Here is a 19965-nt window from a genome sequence, read left to right as displayed (position 1 = left end):
ATATTTAAAAAAAATTACGTTCCCATTTTGTATGAATATCCCGAAAAATTATGTAGAGACTTGTAATGAAAACCTAATAATACAAAAACCTTTTTTGAGATAGGGAACCCCAGAAGATGGAAATAACTTTGGAATATCATTTTATGTTATTTTTCAATAGGCGTCATCCATAAAGTATGTCACGCTCTAGGAGGGGAGGGGGTCTGAGAAAGTGTGACATTGCGTGTTATAAGTATAGGGTAAGCGTGACAAAGGGGGGAGGGGGGGGGGTAAATTTTGGCTGATTTCAGCGTGACGTACTTTATGGATGAAGCCATACTAGGCCAGTAACTCAGAGCTTAGAATTTTTTTTCTCAGTTTTCTCTCTGAAACTTTGAAAATCGTGCTATTAGTTTCTGAGAAAAAGCTTCACAAAGAATTTGAAACGATGAAAATGAGTTTTTCTAATTGTTACCTAATTATCCTTTAATTTTTAACTGACGATATCTTGGAAACTGTTGGTCCTATTATAAATGATAGAAAATTAAACTTTTTTGAAATATTCTGAATTTTTCAGCTAAAATAATTTCAAAATTTTAAAATCAAACTTTGGCTATTTTTTTCAGTTCCTATAGAATTTTGAACTAATTTGGAACTATTTAACTTACATCTTATATGCGTATTTTAAAAGTTATTGTACTTAGTTAAACCACAGACATTTGTTTAAAGAACAATACATTTTGTTCTTTTTTCAATTGAAGCATTTAAAATTACCTTACGATTTTTTTTAACCAATATTGTGCAAACTTCTAGTAACTATTTTTTAAAGCACTAATGAAAATTATTATTTTGTTAAAACGTAATTAGACATTGTGTGGTCTACACTTGTACATGTTTTAAAAATATAAATCATAAGACAAGTCAAACCATTCGAATAATAATTGCAAAATAAAAAAAATCCTATCAGTATCAGTTTACAATATTTAATAAAGTTTAACATTTAAAATTCAATATCTCACGCACCAAAATTGAAACATTGCACGGATTAAAATTAATTAAGCAAAAAATTTTCACTCACGCAACATACACTGGAAACCATTTTTAATTGACTCTTCACGTCCAATTTTCTTTAAAATGAGCTCAGGCTTGACTTTGTACGGCTTACGGTTACAGAGATATCGCAGTTTGAAAAAGAAGGATTTTAAGTTTTTTTTTTTGCAAAAACGGCGAAATTTTAGGGTGGTGATATAAAATGGTCCGAGTTGGACGAAAATTGAGATTCTTGCCAATAAACAATTTTTTTAACAAAAATGCTTTTTGGCTGTTTTTGAATACTCCTGATTCAAGGCGGTTTAAAATAACACCCAAAAAGCAAAAAAATCTGTTTATTTGATTATATAAAAACTCTATATTTAGAGTGCTATGCATGTCCGGTATTTAATTATAGCTTAGCATGTCATCATTTATTATTTGAGCTTTTCTTTGAATTTATTGGAAATCTTGCCCTTTTTGATTTCACATGTTAAAATATTGAAGGTGTTTAAAAAAAATGTATTTTTTGATCCTTTCATAAGTATGATTCTATTGAAAGATTGCTAGTCACTTAAGTTTCATAAGAATTGGTCAGAAATGGGTAATTTGACGTGAATACCATAATTTGTTTCACGTAAAACATTTATTTTTTTAATTACAAGCCTAATTTTGAATTTTTGAAACAAAAAAGGTATCACAAAATGCTTTATACATTGTAACAGTCATGCTGCTGTTATTATTTTTCAAAATATCAATAAGTTCACGAATATTTGTAATTTGTTGTTTTATTGGGCACGTAAAATTGTAAGCATAACATTTTATATCAAGTAAAGGAAGAAACAACAGGAGGTTATAAATGATCCACTTTTTTAAGTGTTGTGTTTTTTTTTTATGTGTGATCCCATAATTCAAAATTTGTAGAATTCCTTAAAGTGCTCGATTTGGTTAAAATTTAAAAATTAACGTTATTTAATATATTCTATTGCACAAGTTTTTCCATAAAAAGTTCATTTTCTTCACATTTTTTTTTGTCCCTGACTTGAAAAAAACTAGCTTGATCCACCTATGTAGATGATGCCTTCCTCATTCTTTACCGACAACGATATTACGGGTTTGGATACAAATTTCATCTATTTTCTTAGATCTGAAATCCAACAAGTACACTGATATAACTTAAGTGGTCATAACTTGAGACAGGGTTGCCAAATCTTCAATTTTTTGGATTCGTTGAAAAAGTCTTTCGATTACATAGTTTACATACATTCAACCCTGTACTTCCCATTTTTTTTCGATTTTTTGATTTTTCCCGTGTTGAGCAACTTTGTTCTACGAAAAACTTTACTTCTCTTGTTTTATGTTTTTCTTGTTTCTATTACAGTATTTATATTTGCATTTATCTTGTTTAGTTTATGTTTGTTTCTGATAGTATTTGGCTAATACTACCACTTGCTATCATTACCTTTTGTCTATTTAGTTTCTCATGTTTTTACATGCACTTTTCCATTTTTTGCATTTTTTCACATTTTTTACTCTAGAATGAAACCATTATTATTTAAATTGTTTAAAAAAGATTAGAGGCATAGTCTGGGTCAATACAAAAATTAATTCATACTTATTTTTACATATAATACAGTAATATTAGAAAAAATAAACACAGCCAAAGTTGACCCCAGAAAAAATACATTTTTTAAAACATTGGCAAAGTCTCATAAAACAAGTCACACTTCCAATCCTAAATTTTTTATAAATTTTAGGAGTTCTTCATTCCAATTCTTTTTTAAGATCAAAAATTGATTGTAAAAATGATTTTTGACGAATTTTTAGATCGAAGCCCGCCTAGAAGCGGGGTTGGGCTGAAGAGGGTTAAGTGAGATCCGGCTTCGAAAAAGTTCATAAATATCATTTAAGTTGTCATAATTTGAGACAGGGTTGCCAGATCTTCAATTTTTTTGGTTTCGTTTACCTTTACCTCAATTACCTAACTAACGCTAGATCGGATTATGAAACCGGACATAGTTAACATACACTTAGGGAGCGTTCTTTTATTACGTAACGCAAAAAATCGGATGTTAAGACCCCCTCCCCCCCCGTTACAAAATTCCCATACAAATTTTAAAAATTTTGTATGGAGCGCAGGGCTTGCGAAATTTCGACTTTTTTGGTGATAGCTGACAGAACACTCCAGTCGTCTTCACCACGACAACCTGATTTTTACATTCTACTCTCGGTCGTTTCACACACAGAGGAATGAGTGCTACGCAAAGTCACTCACATAATCATTGACTTCCCTCCAGGAGAAAAATCGATTGGAGAGCGTTCGTTTGACATTCTACCGAGATTCCGATCATCTCTCCAATGATAGCAATCATATGACTCCTGTCACCACGCAACATACATTAGGAAGAGAGAGACGAAAACGAGAGAAAGAGAAAGAGCACGTTGTCTCGTTCGGGCGGCTGCTTGAGCTTGAGGCATTTTTCGTTCGTTTCGTCTTCGTGTTTACGTTCACTGACCGTCACCAAGCAACGACGATCATGATAGGCGTTGTGTGTCAGCGATCAAATATCGTTTTGGGAAATGATAGCTGACAGAAAGTTCAATCGAATATCGAGCAGTCCCATTCAGTGATAGATCCCTTTTCAAGCATTGATGGAGCGTAACACAGCCTCCGACCCCCCTCCCCCCCCAACTGCGTTACGTAATAAAAGAACGCTCCCTTAAGCTTTTAATAAAAAGTTTATTTTTAGAGCAGGATTAGATTGAAAAAAACCATGAAATACAATTTGCTATGCACAGAAAAAAATAATGTAAATTTGGAAGCTTTCATTTTGGAAGGTTGAATATTACCTCTTTTATGATGTAATATTACCTCAATTTAGACGGAAAAAGTGACATTACACCAGAAAAGTGGTAAAATTACACATTTCCAGAGGTAAAATTACACCTTTTTTCTGACATAAAAGATGTACCTCTTCCCAGATGTAATATTACCCTGATTTTTTTTTCTGTGTGGTCAAATGTGGGATCACCCCATTTTTATTTTTATTTGGATGACTTTAAATTTCAAGGTATGTTAGGAAATCTATAAGCAAACAACAGGCCACTCGCGATCGGCTGTTGTGGTTTTCAATCCCAAAGTTATATTTTTTTGACAACAACGTGATTTATTTCAGAGTTAGAGGGGGTACAGATTAAAAAAATATTGAGGAAGGATTAGTTTTTAAAAATATTTGTAATTTAATTAGTAAACCGGATGAATATCAGGATTATTGCTTGTTTTGATGTTATCAAAAGCCCCTTCAAATTTGAGCTTGATCAGTAAATTTTGATTTCAATATTGATTTTTTTTAATGAGGTGGAATGACCCCTAAGTATTCTATGTGTTAAGTTGTTTTAAAGGTCTGACAATGTTTGTAAAACAATCTCGTTTGCACCAGATTCTGGTTGAAATTTTCATTTTCAACAGAACATATCGCTTTCCCGCTCCACCTGTCTGTGGTGACGCGATGCTGTCTGCCCATCATCCGATGGATGATTGGTTGGCACACGTTCTGCGGTCGGGGTCCGGCCGACTGGATCTACGCGGCCAATACTAGTTAGTAGTAGCCCGTCCCGTCCCGCAGGCCATCAGTCGAACAACAATTAGAGCGAATGAAGCGTCGGAACGTCTACTGGTTGGAAAATTATCTTTATGCAAATTGGGCCGGCCGCCACTGAACTGAAAGCAGCTGGGAGCGCCGTCGGCCATGGACACTTGCTGAGTGACTAAGTGGCTTACTATGGCACTAGTAAGGGGAACTGCCGCATTGTTCTAACTTAAGGGGAAGTAGCTGTCACAGCAGCAGCAGCAGTGGATGCATTTAGTGCACAGCTTCGAGAAATCTAGCCCTTGGAGAAAGAGACAACAATGGTGTGGCCGTCGTCGGGGTGTCCGACACCCGGCTAGGCCAGCCTGGGGACGACCAGCTGAATCTGCTGATGATGCACGGAGCGTGGTGCTTTGTCTTACGGTGACGGAAAAAAAAATGGAAGCAACACCGAGAAGCCTTAAAGTCTTGTTCCTGGTTGGATGCATTGCCATGGTGAAGAAAATACTGCAGTGTGATGAGCTTTTTTGTGTGTCTTTTTCTTATGGAGAGAAAGATGCAGCTTTGCTGTGCTGCTTGGTATGCAAATTTCGAGGAAAACTTGGATACGTCGTATGCTATGAGTTGAGTTCCAAAAGATAAAGAATGCACTGTAAAATGTATGTATGTTTTTGACGTTCCGGGGAAAACGCATTTCAATGTTTGACCTTAAATGAACAAATAATAGAGCACGCAATGTAAACAATAACAAACACGTTTTGTTTAGTTAAACATTCTGTGCATTGTCCCGAAGTTTGGTTGAATTTGGTTGCTGGAGTCCCGAGTTGTGATTACAAATGTTTACGGTTGTCGGGCTTGCACGTGTGTCAAACGCGTTCTGTCCTGAAATCCGTTTGGCCAGTTGTCGCACTTACAAAAAATTTCAGGATGAGTTAAAATAGCACGACAAGATTAAAACTCTTTCGTATGAAAAGTGATAAAATTGCATGGATTTTTTTCGGTTTTGAATTGAATATCTCAGGATTAAAATCAAATTTTGGGGATCTGTGAAGGACAAAAGGTGAGGTCTGGAGAGCTGCACAAAATGGCGTTGTTAACTCAATTTGGCCTATAAGTGTATGTATCAACAAAAAAAAACCCTTTTTTGATGATTCCAATTCACTCCCCAAAAGCAACTTCAAATATCTAGTTCAAGGCTGTATAAACTAGTTTTGAAAAATATCTCTCCAACGAAACACGCCATCCGTGCTGTTGCTGTTGCAACTCATCCCAGAGGAAAACAAGATTAAATCTCGTTACGTGCAGGAATTGCAAAAATTTAATTCAGCAAACTCCGCGTCTCTCAAGCACAAGATGCACTGCACACAATGCACATATTGACCATCTTGGCTGTACTGGATACATATAACCGCGGGATACTACAAACTCAACAGATTTCACAGTTAAAAATAATTTTAAAAAAGTTTTTGTCATCAATTTTCAAAGACATTTTTTAAATATTTTATTTTTCTTGTCGATTTCGATAGTTTGCGAAGTTGATCAAAAAAGTGATTTTGATTTTCAGACATTTTTAAACTGTGATCATCTCTCGTCCTGACTAGAAGCCAAATGCAACCGACAGCCAGTTGGACAGATGGAATCGAATAATCTTTTTCGGAATTTGAGTGTCAGTGTGTGTTACCCATAACTGTTTGTTACCGTTGCGGACTTTGGTACGCCCGGTGACGACGGGGTGGAAAGACACAATTTGGTTTGTGGGGAAAATTTGACTTTCTTCCTAGAAGCCCCCCATATGAAAGGAGTTTTTATTACGACCACGCTGGCGTAAGTAATACGGTTTTGATGAAAAATTGCCGGTGCCTGATTTTGTATCTAATTCCGAGTAACAAACGGTGCTGTTTTACATTTTGCTTCAATGTCAATATGAATTCATCAGGATTTGAATATGAACAAATGATTCTGAAAAGCGTGGAGAGTGCAGCACGTGCCACACGTGGCAACGTGAAACAATTGCAGTGCAAATATTATGAATAAATGTAAAAAAAAAACAAGTGCAACTTGCACGACAAATGAGTCAATAATAACAAGTGCCTTTTACAGTCTAGTTGTGCAAACAAGTCACACAGTTTGTTGTTCCATAAAATCACACCTTTTATGCGGCTACAAACTCGCTCTTCATCACCATCATTAAATTAATTAAACGTTTAAAAATCATAAAAAAACACAAACCTCACTCCAGCTGAATCACGAAACGAGAAACCGTTCACGCAACTAAATTGAATCTGTCCGCATCCCAGCTCTGGAGAGTGACAAATTACGACACAATGCTAAAACTTAATTAAATTAATTAACTACGGAATGGTTTCCGCACAATCCTACAAAGCAAGGCAGGCTAGCAGAGTCGCTATTGGAGGGAAGGCGTTTCAGCTAGTGGGAGAGATTTGTTTTTCAATTTAAGAACAGTACAGAAATATATTTTCAAAACATGGATCATCCAAGGGTTGGAAGTATTTTTTAAGATAGAAAATATCGCCTAACAGTGATTCCAGAGTTTTAAAAATTATTTAGGAAGCAAATTAACAAGTTATTGAGCATTCAGCTTTGACAAATTCAATATTTTCCACTCTAATTGAGATTTCGCATGGCAGGGTTGCCAGGTCTTAGTACTGAAATATTTAATGTCAAAATGACAAAACATCGAGTGGACATTTTTTTAGAGGCAAAAGTTTGAATTCTTAGCAAAATTCTTGAAAACAGAAAAAATATCGAAATTTTGTCAACTCCTCTCCCCTCAGGATTACCAAAAATATTCATTATTTTCCTTGAAAAAATAATGAAAAAATGTAAAATCGATTCTAACTTATCAAAATACATTTAAAATTCATTGTTACATTGAAAATTGCTGACAGTAGCATAACTGTAATGATGTTTAATGCTTTTCGTGGTGCTGTTTGTTAAAAAGAATCTGAAAATCATCTTTAAAAATTTAAATTTGGTTTTATTTGTAATTTTTCAGATGAAACTTAAATAATATTGTATGTCAATAAATTCCATTTTTATGGAAATATTTTTGCTATTATCTGAAAACAGTCTACCTTCGTTTAATATTTAGAGCAAAAAATAAATAGTTCAGTACAAAATTGTCAAAACATTAAACAAAGAGTAACATTTAAAAGACAAGATTACAGATACTTCTGCCAAAAAACAAGAATTCGTATTTTCGTATTCATAAAAGCAAAAGGTAAACCAATTTATTTGAAAATTGATAAATAAGGGTTTGAATATTAACAAATGTCATTCCTGCAATTGTCAAGCAAAATTTAGAAAGAAAAGCATTTAAAACTAACCGCACTTCAATAATTCAACATTTGATTTAAAAAGGCAAAAAAATCGTTTTTTTTATATTACAAACATTAATGCATTGGTTAAATATTTCGAGCAAAAAGCAGTTTCAGATTTTTCTTGGAAAAAGGTGATTTTGATGTGCTTTTCTTCTTAATGGCGCTTACGTCACATATTCAAATTAATTAAAATTACTGAGTAAGTCAACTACTGTAATAAAAAAAACTATAAAGTTTTGTAAACATAAACATGATGGTAGTAGCTTAAACAGTGATGTAAACATTAAAATGATTTTTTCATATGAAATTTGAAAATTCTCCATTTTTATTTTACTTAAATTGTTGTATCTGAGCACTGGAGTCCAAAAACTAGTTAACTAAATAACAACTTTTTTAGCAGAAAGTTTCCTACAAGACAATGGTATTATTTTTTGCGGCAATTTTTTGAAGCTTGTTTGAAGAGAAAAAAAATCGTAAATCTAAGCTTTCTAAATATAAAAAGTTTATTTTTTAACTTAAATAAATATGTTGAAAAAAAATACGATTTTCTTAAAAACTGAGCAATTTGAACTTGGTTTTGAATAATTTTGATTTTTCAAAAGATTATTTAATTGATTGATCATTTAAAAAGTCTTAAATTATAGAGTAAAAAAAATCAAAAATATCAAAAGTAATCAAATATTTAAAACCCTCGAAATTCATTCTAGAAAATTTTATAGCTTTCTAAGATTACATTTTTGTATTCTCAAAAAATCAAATCAAATCATACGCTCTACGCCTTGTCGTTCTCGATTGCGAGATTCCTACTCGAAAAATAGGAATTCTAAGTATTCAACAAAGACAGCTCATGATAGTACTATCTGACCAGACAATAAATGTTTGATTCCTTAAGTGGTAAAACCGATTGCCGAAAATCCGTTCAACATTGATTCAACAACCAGTTCTGGGATAGCACTGGTTTAAATCCGAGATATGATTTGATTTGCTGCACTCTGGTAGCTTTTTCCAAGAACAATTCTCCACTGGATGCTAGTCAGCTCTCAATGCAATTGACTACTTCATTTCACTTGTTTTTTTCCTTTCCTTTTTGTTTCACTTATATTTTCAGAACAAAGTGGATTTCAATTTTGTTCCTTTTTGCTCGACTCACGTTCACAGATCGTTCACTAACGATGGCACGTTTTTTCTCGGGACAGGAAGAAGCTTCAACTTGACGTTATCAACAAAAGTTCTCAAAGTTTTTCGAAAATAAAGTTTTCTTCTTGCACCAGCTGTCGCTTGAAAAACATGCTGCACTTTTCCAACGGGCACCGCCGAAACCAAGGTTATTTTTTGGAGGGGGGAAATTGATTAACACTTTTACCACTCGATCCACCTGAGCGCCAACTGAACCTACCCGAGCGTTCTATTACATTATTTATACAGCGTGGTGGAGCGCGCTCTATCTGCCCCGTCTGTTTTCGACTGATAAACTGCTGTCACATCGTGTCACAAAGCTGCCATTTTTTGGGAGCCACCGCTTTGTTTTCCGGTGGAACTGCGGAACGGAACTTGCTAGTGATGTTGAACCGTAAGATGGGGTCAATTACACAAGATTTTTTTTCAAAGCAGTTATCGTTTTAACAACCATTTATATTTTAGAAAACTTCAACACTAAAATGAAAAACTTGACATACAACGTGATTCGTGATAAGACAAAAAAAAACTCAACTTTTTTTTTCATTTTTTTGAAAAAAAAAATGCCTCAGAACTCCGTCAATTTAACTAAAATTGCCTAAACAATAGATCTCGGGAAAGCTTTCTAATAAAAAAATAATTGAATGATTATTTTCTGTTATCTATTATACTTATTAGTAAATTTAACGATCTGTAAACATTTCTCAATTGGTTGGATGACTGTATAATAAAGCATTTTGACCTAAAATCAGATAGCTTCTTGATTAAACTTCACACAGTTTTGCAGAGATTCTTATGAATAAGATGAAACAATTTAATTTAATACAAAAAACTTTAACTCTCTTAAACATTAGGGTAATTCTCTACCAACTTACACGAAATCGGGAAAAGTTGCACCGACCCCTCTTCGATTTGCGTGAAACTTTGTCCTAAGGGGTAACTTTTGTCCCTGATCACGAATCCGAGGTCCGTTTTTTTGATACCTCGTGACGGAGGGGCGGTGCGATCCCTTCAATTTTTGAACATGCGAAAAAAGAGGTGTTTTTCAATAATTTTCAGCCTGAAACGGTGATGAGATAGAAATTTGGTGTCAAAGGGACTTTTATGTAAAATTAGACGCCCGATTTGATGGCGTACCGTAAAACGGGGTTAAATTGATAGGTTTAAGATTTTTCCGGAAAATGAAGAGTACAAATAAATTACATACGGATTGGTTTAGAATCATACTGACCGGGGTAGAGAAGAGTTCAATGTACCTAAAGAAGAACTTTTCATAAAATTTTGAAAAGTTTAAATATTTAGTTTACTTTAACTAAGAAAATGTTGATGAAAGGCATTATTTAAAACTTCTCAAAGTGTCATGATTTTCTCAATGAATATGATTTTGAATCGGAAAAGGGAATGCATTTTCAGATTCTTTGGACAATTTTCCACTAGAAGATGGTAAAATAAGTTTGCAAATAATAAATTTTATGTGTTTTTAAAACACAATTCAATAAAATCTCCAAATTTAAATTCAATTTCAGTTGCACAAATTTCATGTAAAATGTGAAAACTTGTGATTCGTGCTTTGAATTTAGTATAAAAGGCAATATAAATCGATAATTTGTAAACAAAACTAGTTTCAACGGATTTAAGGAAAAATTCCAACATTTTAACAATTTTATAAACTTAGTTAACTAAATATAAACACTGATTTTCTTTCTTTAAAACTATATCAGCAACCTTAGTGATGGTACATTTGACGTACAAATAAAGTTTGAACACCTTAAATCTGATTTTAACAAGAAAAACTATGACTATCAAAGTCACCCCGGAATTTAAATCATATTTTTATTTTTATTTTTTTTTTATTTTTTTTTATTTTTTTTTATTTTTTTTTATTTTTTTTTTTTTAATAGTAATCTTGAGAAAAACCTTAACAGTTGGAAAATATTCCAAAAACAAATTGAAATCCTGTCAAAGTCACCCCGGTTCACGGTACTCAGAATTCCGAAAAAATGTATTTTTCATCGAAAAAAAATACTAAAAAAGTTTTAAAACCTCTGTCATTTTTTGTTACTCGACAGTAAATTTTTTTGGAACATGTCATTTTATGGGAAATTTTATGTACTTATCGAATCTACATTGACCCAGAAGGGTCATTTTTTCATTTAAAATAAAAATTTTCATTTTAAAATTTCGTGTTTTTTCTAACTTAGCAAGGTTATTTTTTAGAGTGTAACAATGATCTACAAAGTTGTAGAGCAGACAATAACAAAAAATTGATATATGTTATCGTGATTTTACGAAAAAAAGTTTTGAAAAAATTAACCCTTCTGGGTCGATATAGATTCGAAAAGTATTAAATTTCCCATAAAATGACATGTTCCAAAATTTAATACAGTCGAGTAACGGAAAATGGCAGAGTGTTTAAAACTTTTCTAGTTTTTTTTCGATGAAAAATATTTTTTTTCGGAATTCTGAGTACGCCATCAAATCGGGCATCTTTTTTTACATAAAAGTTTCTTTGACACCAAATTTCTATCTCATCACCGTTTCAGGCTGAAAATTATTGAAAAACACCTATTTTTTCGCATGTTCAAAAATTGAAGGGGTCCTCCGTCACGAGATATCAAAAAACGGACCTCAGATTCGTGATCAGGGACAAAAGTTATCCCTTAGGACAATGTTTCACGCAAATCGAAGAGGGGTCGGGGCAACTGCTGTGTGATTTGGCGGAGAATTATCCATTAACATTTTGAAAAATTATCATTTTAACACAAAAAGTTGTACTCGCAAATCATTAATTATTTGATTTTCGGAATTTTCAGCAATATTTAAATTACAAAATACAAAAATATGTAAAACCCTTACGCCCTTCTCAAATGTCATTATCGAGTGCAACTGACTCCATATACACAAAAATGGCTTATCTAGGCCTAGGATAACATGTCTACAAAGTTTCATTGAAATCGGAGAGGGTCGGGTGCAAAAGTACCAGAAAAATTCCTGATTTGAGCTGGAATTGCTCGCAATAATTATGCAAGTTCAAATTGCCTAGGAGTTGATAATTGAGAATAGAACCAACTTCACCTGAACCAGATTCTCAACACCATGATTACCGTCCATTGCCGGCCGCTCACATCTCCACCGCACACCAGGGACAATGATAGGGGATTTGGAAGACGGGAATTGATGTTGCTCGACTTGTTCAACAGGACAAGGTAAAATCTCCGCGTTATCCACAAGTAAGCTTCATTTGAAGTTGAACGGCTTTTTGGGAAGGTGAATGGTCTACTGAGCCACCCTAAGCGAGTGATAATGACCGTTTGCATTGTTGTTTGAATTCTACGTGTGTTCTCATTTATAATGGGAAATCTTTCAATTCTTTTCATAATTTGTTGGATGTATTCTATTTTCGTGCGTACATTATTGTTTAATTTAAATATTTCAAATAGTTTAAATCCATAGAACCCAAAGCAACTCCAACCCACGGCGCCCCATAACTCAGCCCCAGTGTCGATAATAAATAACATTTTTGGGAGAAGGAAGGCGCACACGCGTTTTATGTGTAATTAAAATGTAAATCGTTTCACGGCGCTACAAAACTGTCGATGAGAGAGACGAGAGGCCTTTCTCAATGCCGGCCAGGGGGAAAAACAGCTGTGCCCTACGCAAAGTGCTGAGCCTAAAGCCTGGACCGAACAGTGCATCGCCCCCTTCTCCGTCGTCGTAGCTTGATTGATGAACGGACGGACCGGAGTTTGATATAGGGGTGAGTTTAGTCGACCTTGCCCTGATGAGTGATGGGATATGTGAGTGCTGCTGTGCTCGAGATTATGGGTTTTTCATGGAAATATCCAGTTGCACGCAGTGATGAAAGTGCAGCGTTTTTTGGCTTCCCCCATGAAAATAATGGTTTAGTTTGCATTAAAAGTTTAGTAAAAAGTTTTAGAAATAAACTGCTCCAAAAACATCGACATTAGTTAACCTCGAAATAGTCATTAGATGACTGTAAACCCAGTTTCAGTTGTAAGTATACCAAATTTGGATAATGAACCTATTTTCGGTCTATGGATCTATTATTTCAAAAAATTTTAGACAGCCAACACTAGGAATAATTGACATAGGTACTGAAAACATTCCAATTGAGTCCAAAATAGAAACTTGTAGGTCGAAAATAGGACCATTCCCCTTTAACATCTCAAATTTCCCCCAAAAACCTCTAATTTTATAACCCGGGCAATCGGACAAGGTTTCGTTGCAGTTTTGCAACTCCGGGTCCTCGGTTTTATGGGGTGAATTATAACCGAAAATTTGTGAACCAAATTAGACCCCAGTGAGTGGGGATGAACGAGCGTACTGAAAAACAAAGACTTTAACGTACGCACGCACACTCACACTTGGTTCACATGCATGTGAATTTCTAACGTTTGTTGGAGACTATGACGGTGACTGGTACTATAAATGTACGGTCAGTTTATGCTGGTAGTGCGATAATTACCCCTCGGGCACCGACATATCATCACAGTTGAGCTATGTCGTTTTTTGGGGCTGCAAAGTTTTACGTCACAAGTTGGAATTAGTTAGATTAGAGTTGGATTTTGGTTATGTTTTTCTATGGTTTGCTTGCGGAAAGTTATTTACTTAGTCTGAATAAGTTTGGTTTGTTTTACACATCAATGGAACGGCATTTAGTTGTAGCAACTCGACATTTTTGAAGTTGATGCCAGTAAACTCTTCAGTTTCCTCAAGGTATGAAATAATTGAGTTCCCTGAACACGTTTAATTTATTCCTAATTGAAAAAAAAAACAAACAACAAACAACAAACAACAAACAACAAACAACAAACAACAAACAACAAACAACAAACAACAAACAACAAACAACAAACAACAAACAACAAACAACAAACAACAAACAACAAACAACAAACAACAAACAACAAACAACAAACAACAAACAACAAACAACAAACAACAAACAACAAACAACAAACAACAAACAACAAACAACAAACAACAAACAACAAACAACAAACAACAAACAACAAACAACAAACAACAAACAACAAACAACAAACAACAAACAACAAACAACAAACAACAAACAACAAACAACAAACAACAAACAACAAACAACAAACAACAAACAACAAACAACAAACAACAAACAACAAACAACAAACAACAAACAACAAACAACAAACAACAAACAACAAACAACAAACAACAAACAACAAACAACAAACAACAAACAACAAACAACAAACAACAAACAACAAACAACAAACAACAAACAACAAACAACAAACAACAAACAACAAACAACAAACAACAAACAACAAACAACAAACAACAAACAACAAACAACAAACAACAAACAACAAACAACAAACAACAAACAACAAACAACAAACAACAAACAACAAACAACAAACAACAAACAACAAACAAAAAGGTCGTCTCAAGGGGTTTCCAGCATCGTGTCAGACTGGTCACTAATCCGGAATTACTTGGAATTTGAGCAAGTAATTCTGTAATTCCGGAGTAATCCTGGTAATTCCTAATAATCCCAGTAATCCTGGTAATTCCATGATTCTTGTTTGTGAAAACATACTTCAGAAAATAATAAAATAATAAAAAATAACTGTTAAAAAGATAATTTCGATAAACCTTTTATAATTCTATTTATTGCCTATTAATTTTTATGTATGAAACCAAAGTTACAGCTAGTACGGGATCATTCGGATTTTGAGTAAGTAATTCAGTGATTCCAAAATTACTCCGCAATTCTGCAGTAATTCCTGTAATTCTGGAATTACCTAGTAATTCCGTAGTAATTCGAGTAATTCCATAGTTACTCAGTAATTCGTGTATTTCCCATTAATTCAAGTAACTACTAGTAATTCTTAAAAGGTAAATCGGCAGAATGCATTTTGCTTTTCATTGATGCTTTTTTATGGTTGTAAGAAGTACAGAGCGGATTCGAAATGTCCGCCAATTTGGATGCTCTCTAATTCAAATGTATTCGGATGAAAAACACTCAAACGTCAAAATCAGTTGTCAAACTGACGTTGATGTTTACCACATTATTCGATGATTTCCAAGTAGGGCGTCCAATTTTCCAGGGTTTTGAGTTTACCGGAAAACGGAAAAAATATATTTTTTATCCCGGGAAATTTTTGAAAACGTCATGAAATCTATGTTTTCTTTATATTAGTTATGTTTTTAAAATCAAATTATTAGCACAATACTATTAAAATCAATCTAAACAGGGATCCCGCATAAACGAGAACATTAAAAAAACTTTTTGTTAAATGGTTTTCTCACCATTTCAGACATCGTAACCACTATTTGAAAAATGGTAGGAAAACCTTAAAAATACCATATCGGAAATGGTACCCTACCATTTATCATAAAGTTCGACCATCTGAATTGAGGGTGGTTAGCAACGGTAACCTTAAAAATCCCCGAACAACGTTTCGTCAGATTACCATTTGTGTAATGGTAAAAATAAAGTTAATTTTCGCGAAAAAGCGACCTTTTTCTCTCGGTTTTTACTGCTTGAGAAATGGTTTTTAAAAAGTATTTTAAGGTTTTTCTTACTAATTTTAACCTTGCGTCTACTATTTTAGAAAGGGTTTTTAAATGGTTTTTTAGGGTTTTTCTTGCTATTTTTACCTAGCGCTACTATTTTGGAAATAGTTTTCATATGGTTATTTAAGGTTTATCCTACATTTTTTCCCAGTTTCACTATTTCAGAAATAGTTTTCAAATGGTAAATTAAAGTTTATCATACAAATTTACTACTTTTGAGAAATAATTTTGAAATGGTTTTTAAAAGTTGTTCTTACATTTTTACCTACCTATTTTTTTACAGAAATGTTCACTTTTTGACGGATGGTTCACAACAATAATATTTTAACTTTAGCGGCACAAATTCTAGTCGAATGTCGATTCTGTTTAGTTGATCATACTGCCAAAATCGCCCAAACCTGAAATAGTAAGAAGAAAAAAATCACAAAGTATCAAGCTGAATATAATATTCAAATAACATATGTACTTATCTGATGATTCAGATTGATTGATGCCAATCGTTTGTTCGCTTGGTCGCATTCTCGGCGGAACAATATTGTCGGCCGGCTGCCGGCAAAATCTCTTTTGATTACCGATCGAATTCTCCAGCACCAGCTGTCCCGTTTTTGTCAAGTTCTCCACGACGCTGAAATGATTAACAAGAAAAATATGAACAAAGTATCTGGTAAATCAAATGATTTGTTTGAAAATTATACCTGCGCACAAAACGTAAACAACAACCAGCCGCACAAACGTTTCGCTTCAGACTGTTTTTGCCTGCGTCTGCCTGCGCGATGGCAGGTAACGAGCGTAAAGAGAGAAGAGAAAAGAGAGAGCGCGCAAGGCATGATATTGTGTCTTGAATTTAAAACTATTGGAAATTGATTTAAAAATGGATTGCTCAAAGAAATAAAATAAAGGAATGAAGATTTAAAACGTTTAATTTTAAAGCTATGGCACCGGCGCTTGAAATCTATAGCGTTTGCCAGGCGATGGTGATTGTTATTTGCTTTTTGTGTTCAAAAGAACCTATGCAGGAATTCTGAAGCACCATTCCGGATTTTTGTCAAGAATTTTCTACGGTCCTCATGGTCAAAATAACCCGCTTCCGCTCATCCCACTATTGCCGCTACTGTTTGAGATGCAGATCGCAGGTTCTACCGGAAGTTACACTACATTAGAAATATTTCTAATCTAACTTTTTTCTATTCTATTCTTTAATTCTATAAAAGATGATGATGATGAAGATGGTCTAAGAAGACACGATTTTGCAATAGTACTGACACGGAAACCTAGTCTTGGACGACACCTAGCAGGAGCGCTTGCATCTCAGAACGTTTGAATTACTCCTCCTGCGTCTGTAGGTTTTTGTGGTGCATAAATTACGCCAAGAAGTACGCACTGGAGCTGTCGTTGACCCGATCAAGATCCTTCCTCGAACATCTGCGAGCTGTACGCCCACTAGGCACATCCCGTTTTTTGCCCCGAATCAAAGCGTCGCCGATCTTGTTCACGGTCACGATGTACATCCCAAGTCAAACAAAAGTCCGCGCACGGTCCAGACAGTCCACGATTTGCTAGTCATGTTACGAAATGAACCAGTACATCGAAACGCCCGCTTAATCAGGACGGTTTGCATAGAAACCTCCGTCACGGTGGAAGCGACGAGACCATAAGCGCACGGTTGGTTCGAAACCGTAAAACTTAGCAAATCCAACGACACCGATGAACAGAACGCAGCGTGGAAAATTTGTTCAAGATCCGACGACAGTCGTCACATATTACCAAAATCGAACGCTGATTCAGCAGATCCCCTCGTTTTTCAACGAAAGTGGCCTTCGCCGCGAGAAAGTATGACGGCATCCGCTTGCACTTCACGTAGTTGGCCATCTTTTCGGACGAACCTGCCTCGTACGCCGCAACCTGCAGCTGAAACTCCATCCTCCTTCTCCGGATTTGTTATTGTCCCAGGCCTCTGGCTAAATTATTTTTCCCTCGGCCTCGCCCTCGGCCTTTATTGCCGACTTCTCTCTAACGCTTCAGATTCACACCGAACGGGAGCGGCCTGCGATTCTGGTTCCGACCAGTACAAGTCGCATCGATTGTTGAGGTGCAACCATCGACGGTGCTGAAAAACGGTCTGTTTTCTTCACGAATGATTCAATTGCTGTAAAGAATAAATTTCCATGATTTGCGTGAATACCTCGAACTCGACCGTCGTTATTACCGACGACACGACAAGACACTCGGAGGAAAAATTTGATTCAAAATTGGTCCCGCCGTGAATCCCGTGAAATCGCCATGAGCCATCAAAGTCACGGTAAATCGAGAGACCCCTCGGTTTTCCCACAAAATAAAATCGACTTGCAACACTGATTGAACAGCAATGTTTACATTCGAAAATTAATGTTTACAAACACTAAAATCCTTTTTTTTTGCACCACGTTGAAGATCTTGTTGAGTTGCTGAACATCGAAACGCTGAGCATGACCTTGCTGGCCAGGGATCGTTCCTTCGGAGTGAGGCGAACGGCCGGAAGGAGGACGTCCTTGTCGTAGTTGCTGGTGGAGTCGCAGCGGATTCGAGGAATTGGAGTAGTTGGGTGGTTTTGACGGGCTCCCCCCTAGCAACACAAATGGGCCGTTCTTGACTAGACCGCATCCGCATGGAAGACACCAACTCCGGGCGAACAACCTGCATCAGCGAAAAAGTTTACCGCTACGATGGGTCCTGACCGGATCTTGACTAGGATTAGAAACGATTCTACCGCCTTTAGTGACCGTTGTCAACGAGGGTTGCCTCTCGCTGGAAGACCTCATCGCCAAGTTCTACAAGAACCCCAAGCGGATCTTCGGCCTCCCGGCACAACCCAACAACTACGTCGAGGTTGATTTCAACGAAGAGTGGACCATTCCGGAGTTTTCACTCCAAAGCTCGCTGGTCGCCGTACGCTGGCATAAAGCTCGTTTGTGGACGTTCTCGCTAATCCTGGCTACGGCCAAAACATGCGCGAATGGTACCTTAAGAATCCGACGGTGGTCCCGTCTGTCGAGAAGAACATAGGATCGTTGGACGGGCTGGACATGCTGACGCTGAGGAAGATCCTGCTGGACACGACCCATCACTTTTTCTGGGAAAACGACGGCCAACAACCACCCAACTTCTCCACTTCTTCGAATCTGCTGCGACTCTACCAGAAACTACGGCAAGGACGTCCTCCTTCTCGCCGCTAGCCTCACTTCGAAGGAACGACCCTGGCCGGCAAGCTCATGCTCAGCGTTTCGATGTTCGAGATTTTCAACGTGGCGCAAACGATGCTAGATCGTACAACGAAAGATCTTCTGTTGGACAACTTGCTGCGCGTTCATTTTCTACGAGGACAGCACGCGGAATAGCGGCCATGCAACGTCTCGGAGGTCGCGTTATCTACATGGACGAAACGAGCTTCCCCGTCACGAAGGGCGAGACCCTCGAGGACAGCATCCTCGTGATGGCTGGCTGCTCGGACGTGGTAGTGCTGCGATATCCGGAATCGGGAGCGGTCTCGAAGGCGGCCCACATCTGCCGAAAACCGTTGATCAACGCCGGCGACGGTATCGGGGAACATCCCACGCAAGCCCTGCTGGACATCTTCACCATCAGGAAGGAAATCGGAACGGAATGGTCAGCCCATTACTATGGTGGAGGATTTGCAGCATGGCAGGACGATGCACTGGTTGGCGCGCCTGTTGACGCTGTACAACGTTAACTTGCGGACGTCAGTACGAAGAGTTTGGACATGCCGGAGAACATTACGAAGCTGGTCGAGGCACGTTCGTGATCTGCTCTTTTACTTTTCCATGTACTGCGACTGCTGGTTGATCTGCTCGTCCTCATTGTCCATTTTATGTTACAGTCGCACACGTTCCTGCTCCGGTGCGGCCAGTTCGCCGGCGTTGATCGACACGGCCACCGTCAAGCCATTGGGAGTGGCCGTCACGGACAAATCAACTACTGATTTGACAAATAAATCTCCTCGTTCGGTTTTCTGGTCTTCATCACATCTTCTTGGTCAAACTACTCCTCGTTGACGACCATACCCGCGCGCCGTCTTTCCATTTCCGCTTTTTCCGATCGTACCGAAGTGCATTTCCACCGAGCGACTCCTGCAGAATGTGGACCAGCTTCGAGTCACGGATGGTATCACAAGAGATATTGCATTGAAGTTGTTTTATTTATTCATTTTACGCACTGATCATTCCCGTAGCCTAACGTCGATCGCTTTCAGCTGGGCATCGGTCTTGTCCATC

At 36.6% G+C, this 19965-nt stretch overlaps 2 protein-coding genes across 4 annotated transcripts in view; one reads left to right on the top strand and one right to left on the bottom strand.

The window, feature by feature from the left end:
- LOC6054758 (hyaluronidase Tab y 2.0101) overlaps positions 1 to 19965 on the bottom strand; it is a 267627-nt gene that overhangs the window by 33255 nt on the left and 214407 nt on the right. The window contains exon 1 of one of the 3 annotated variants that reach the window (XM_038251625.1): positions 9303 to 9372. The exons of 1 other annotated variant lie outside the window; for it this stretch is intronic. The gene's annotated coding sequence lies outside the window, so the exon portion shown is untranslated. Of the gene's footprint in view, positions 1 to 9302; positions 9373 to 19965 lie in introns of those variants that run through there. One more of the 3 variants, XM_038251626.1, reaches the window with a different exon arrangement.
- Positions 19077 to 19496, top strand: LOC119766019 (aspartate carbamoyltransferase-like). Its single transcript, XM_038250351.1, has 2 exons — positions 19077 to 19339; positions 19439 to 19496. The coding sequence occupies exons 1-2, from the start codon at positions 19077 to 19079 to the stop codon at positions 19494 to 19496; spliced, it is 321 nt and encodes a 106-aa protein (XP_038106279.1).

This window comes from Culex quinquefasciatus, chromosome 2 (genome assembly GCF_015732765.1).
Source record: "Culex quinquefasciatus strain JHB chromosome 2, VPISU_Cqui_1.0_pri_paternal, whole genome shotgun sequence".
NCBI classification, from domain to species: Eukaryota; Metazoa; Arthropoda; class Insecta; order Diptera; family Culicidae; genus Culex; species Culex quinquefasciatus.
Note: the sequence above shows the minus strand (reverse complement) of the source record. Positions and strands in the feature narration are given on the sequence as shown.

Coding starts and splice junctions, on each gene's coding strand:
- LOC119766019 (XM_038250351.1), top strand. CDS start 19,077: ATGCAACGTCTCGGAGGTCGCGTTATCTACATGGACGAAACGAGCTTC. Junction 19,340..19,438: donor AAGGAAATCGGAACGGAATG/GTCAGCCCATTA, acceptor TGCGGACGTCAG/TACGAAGAGTTTGGACATGC.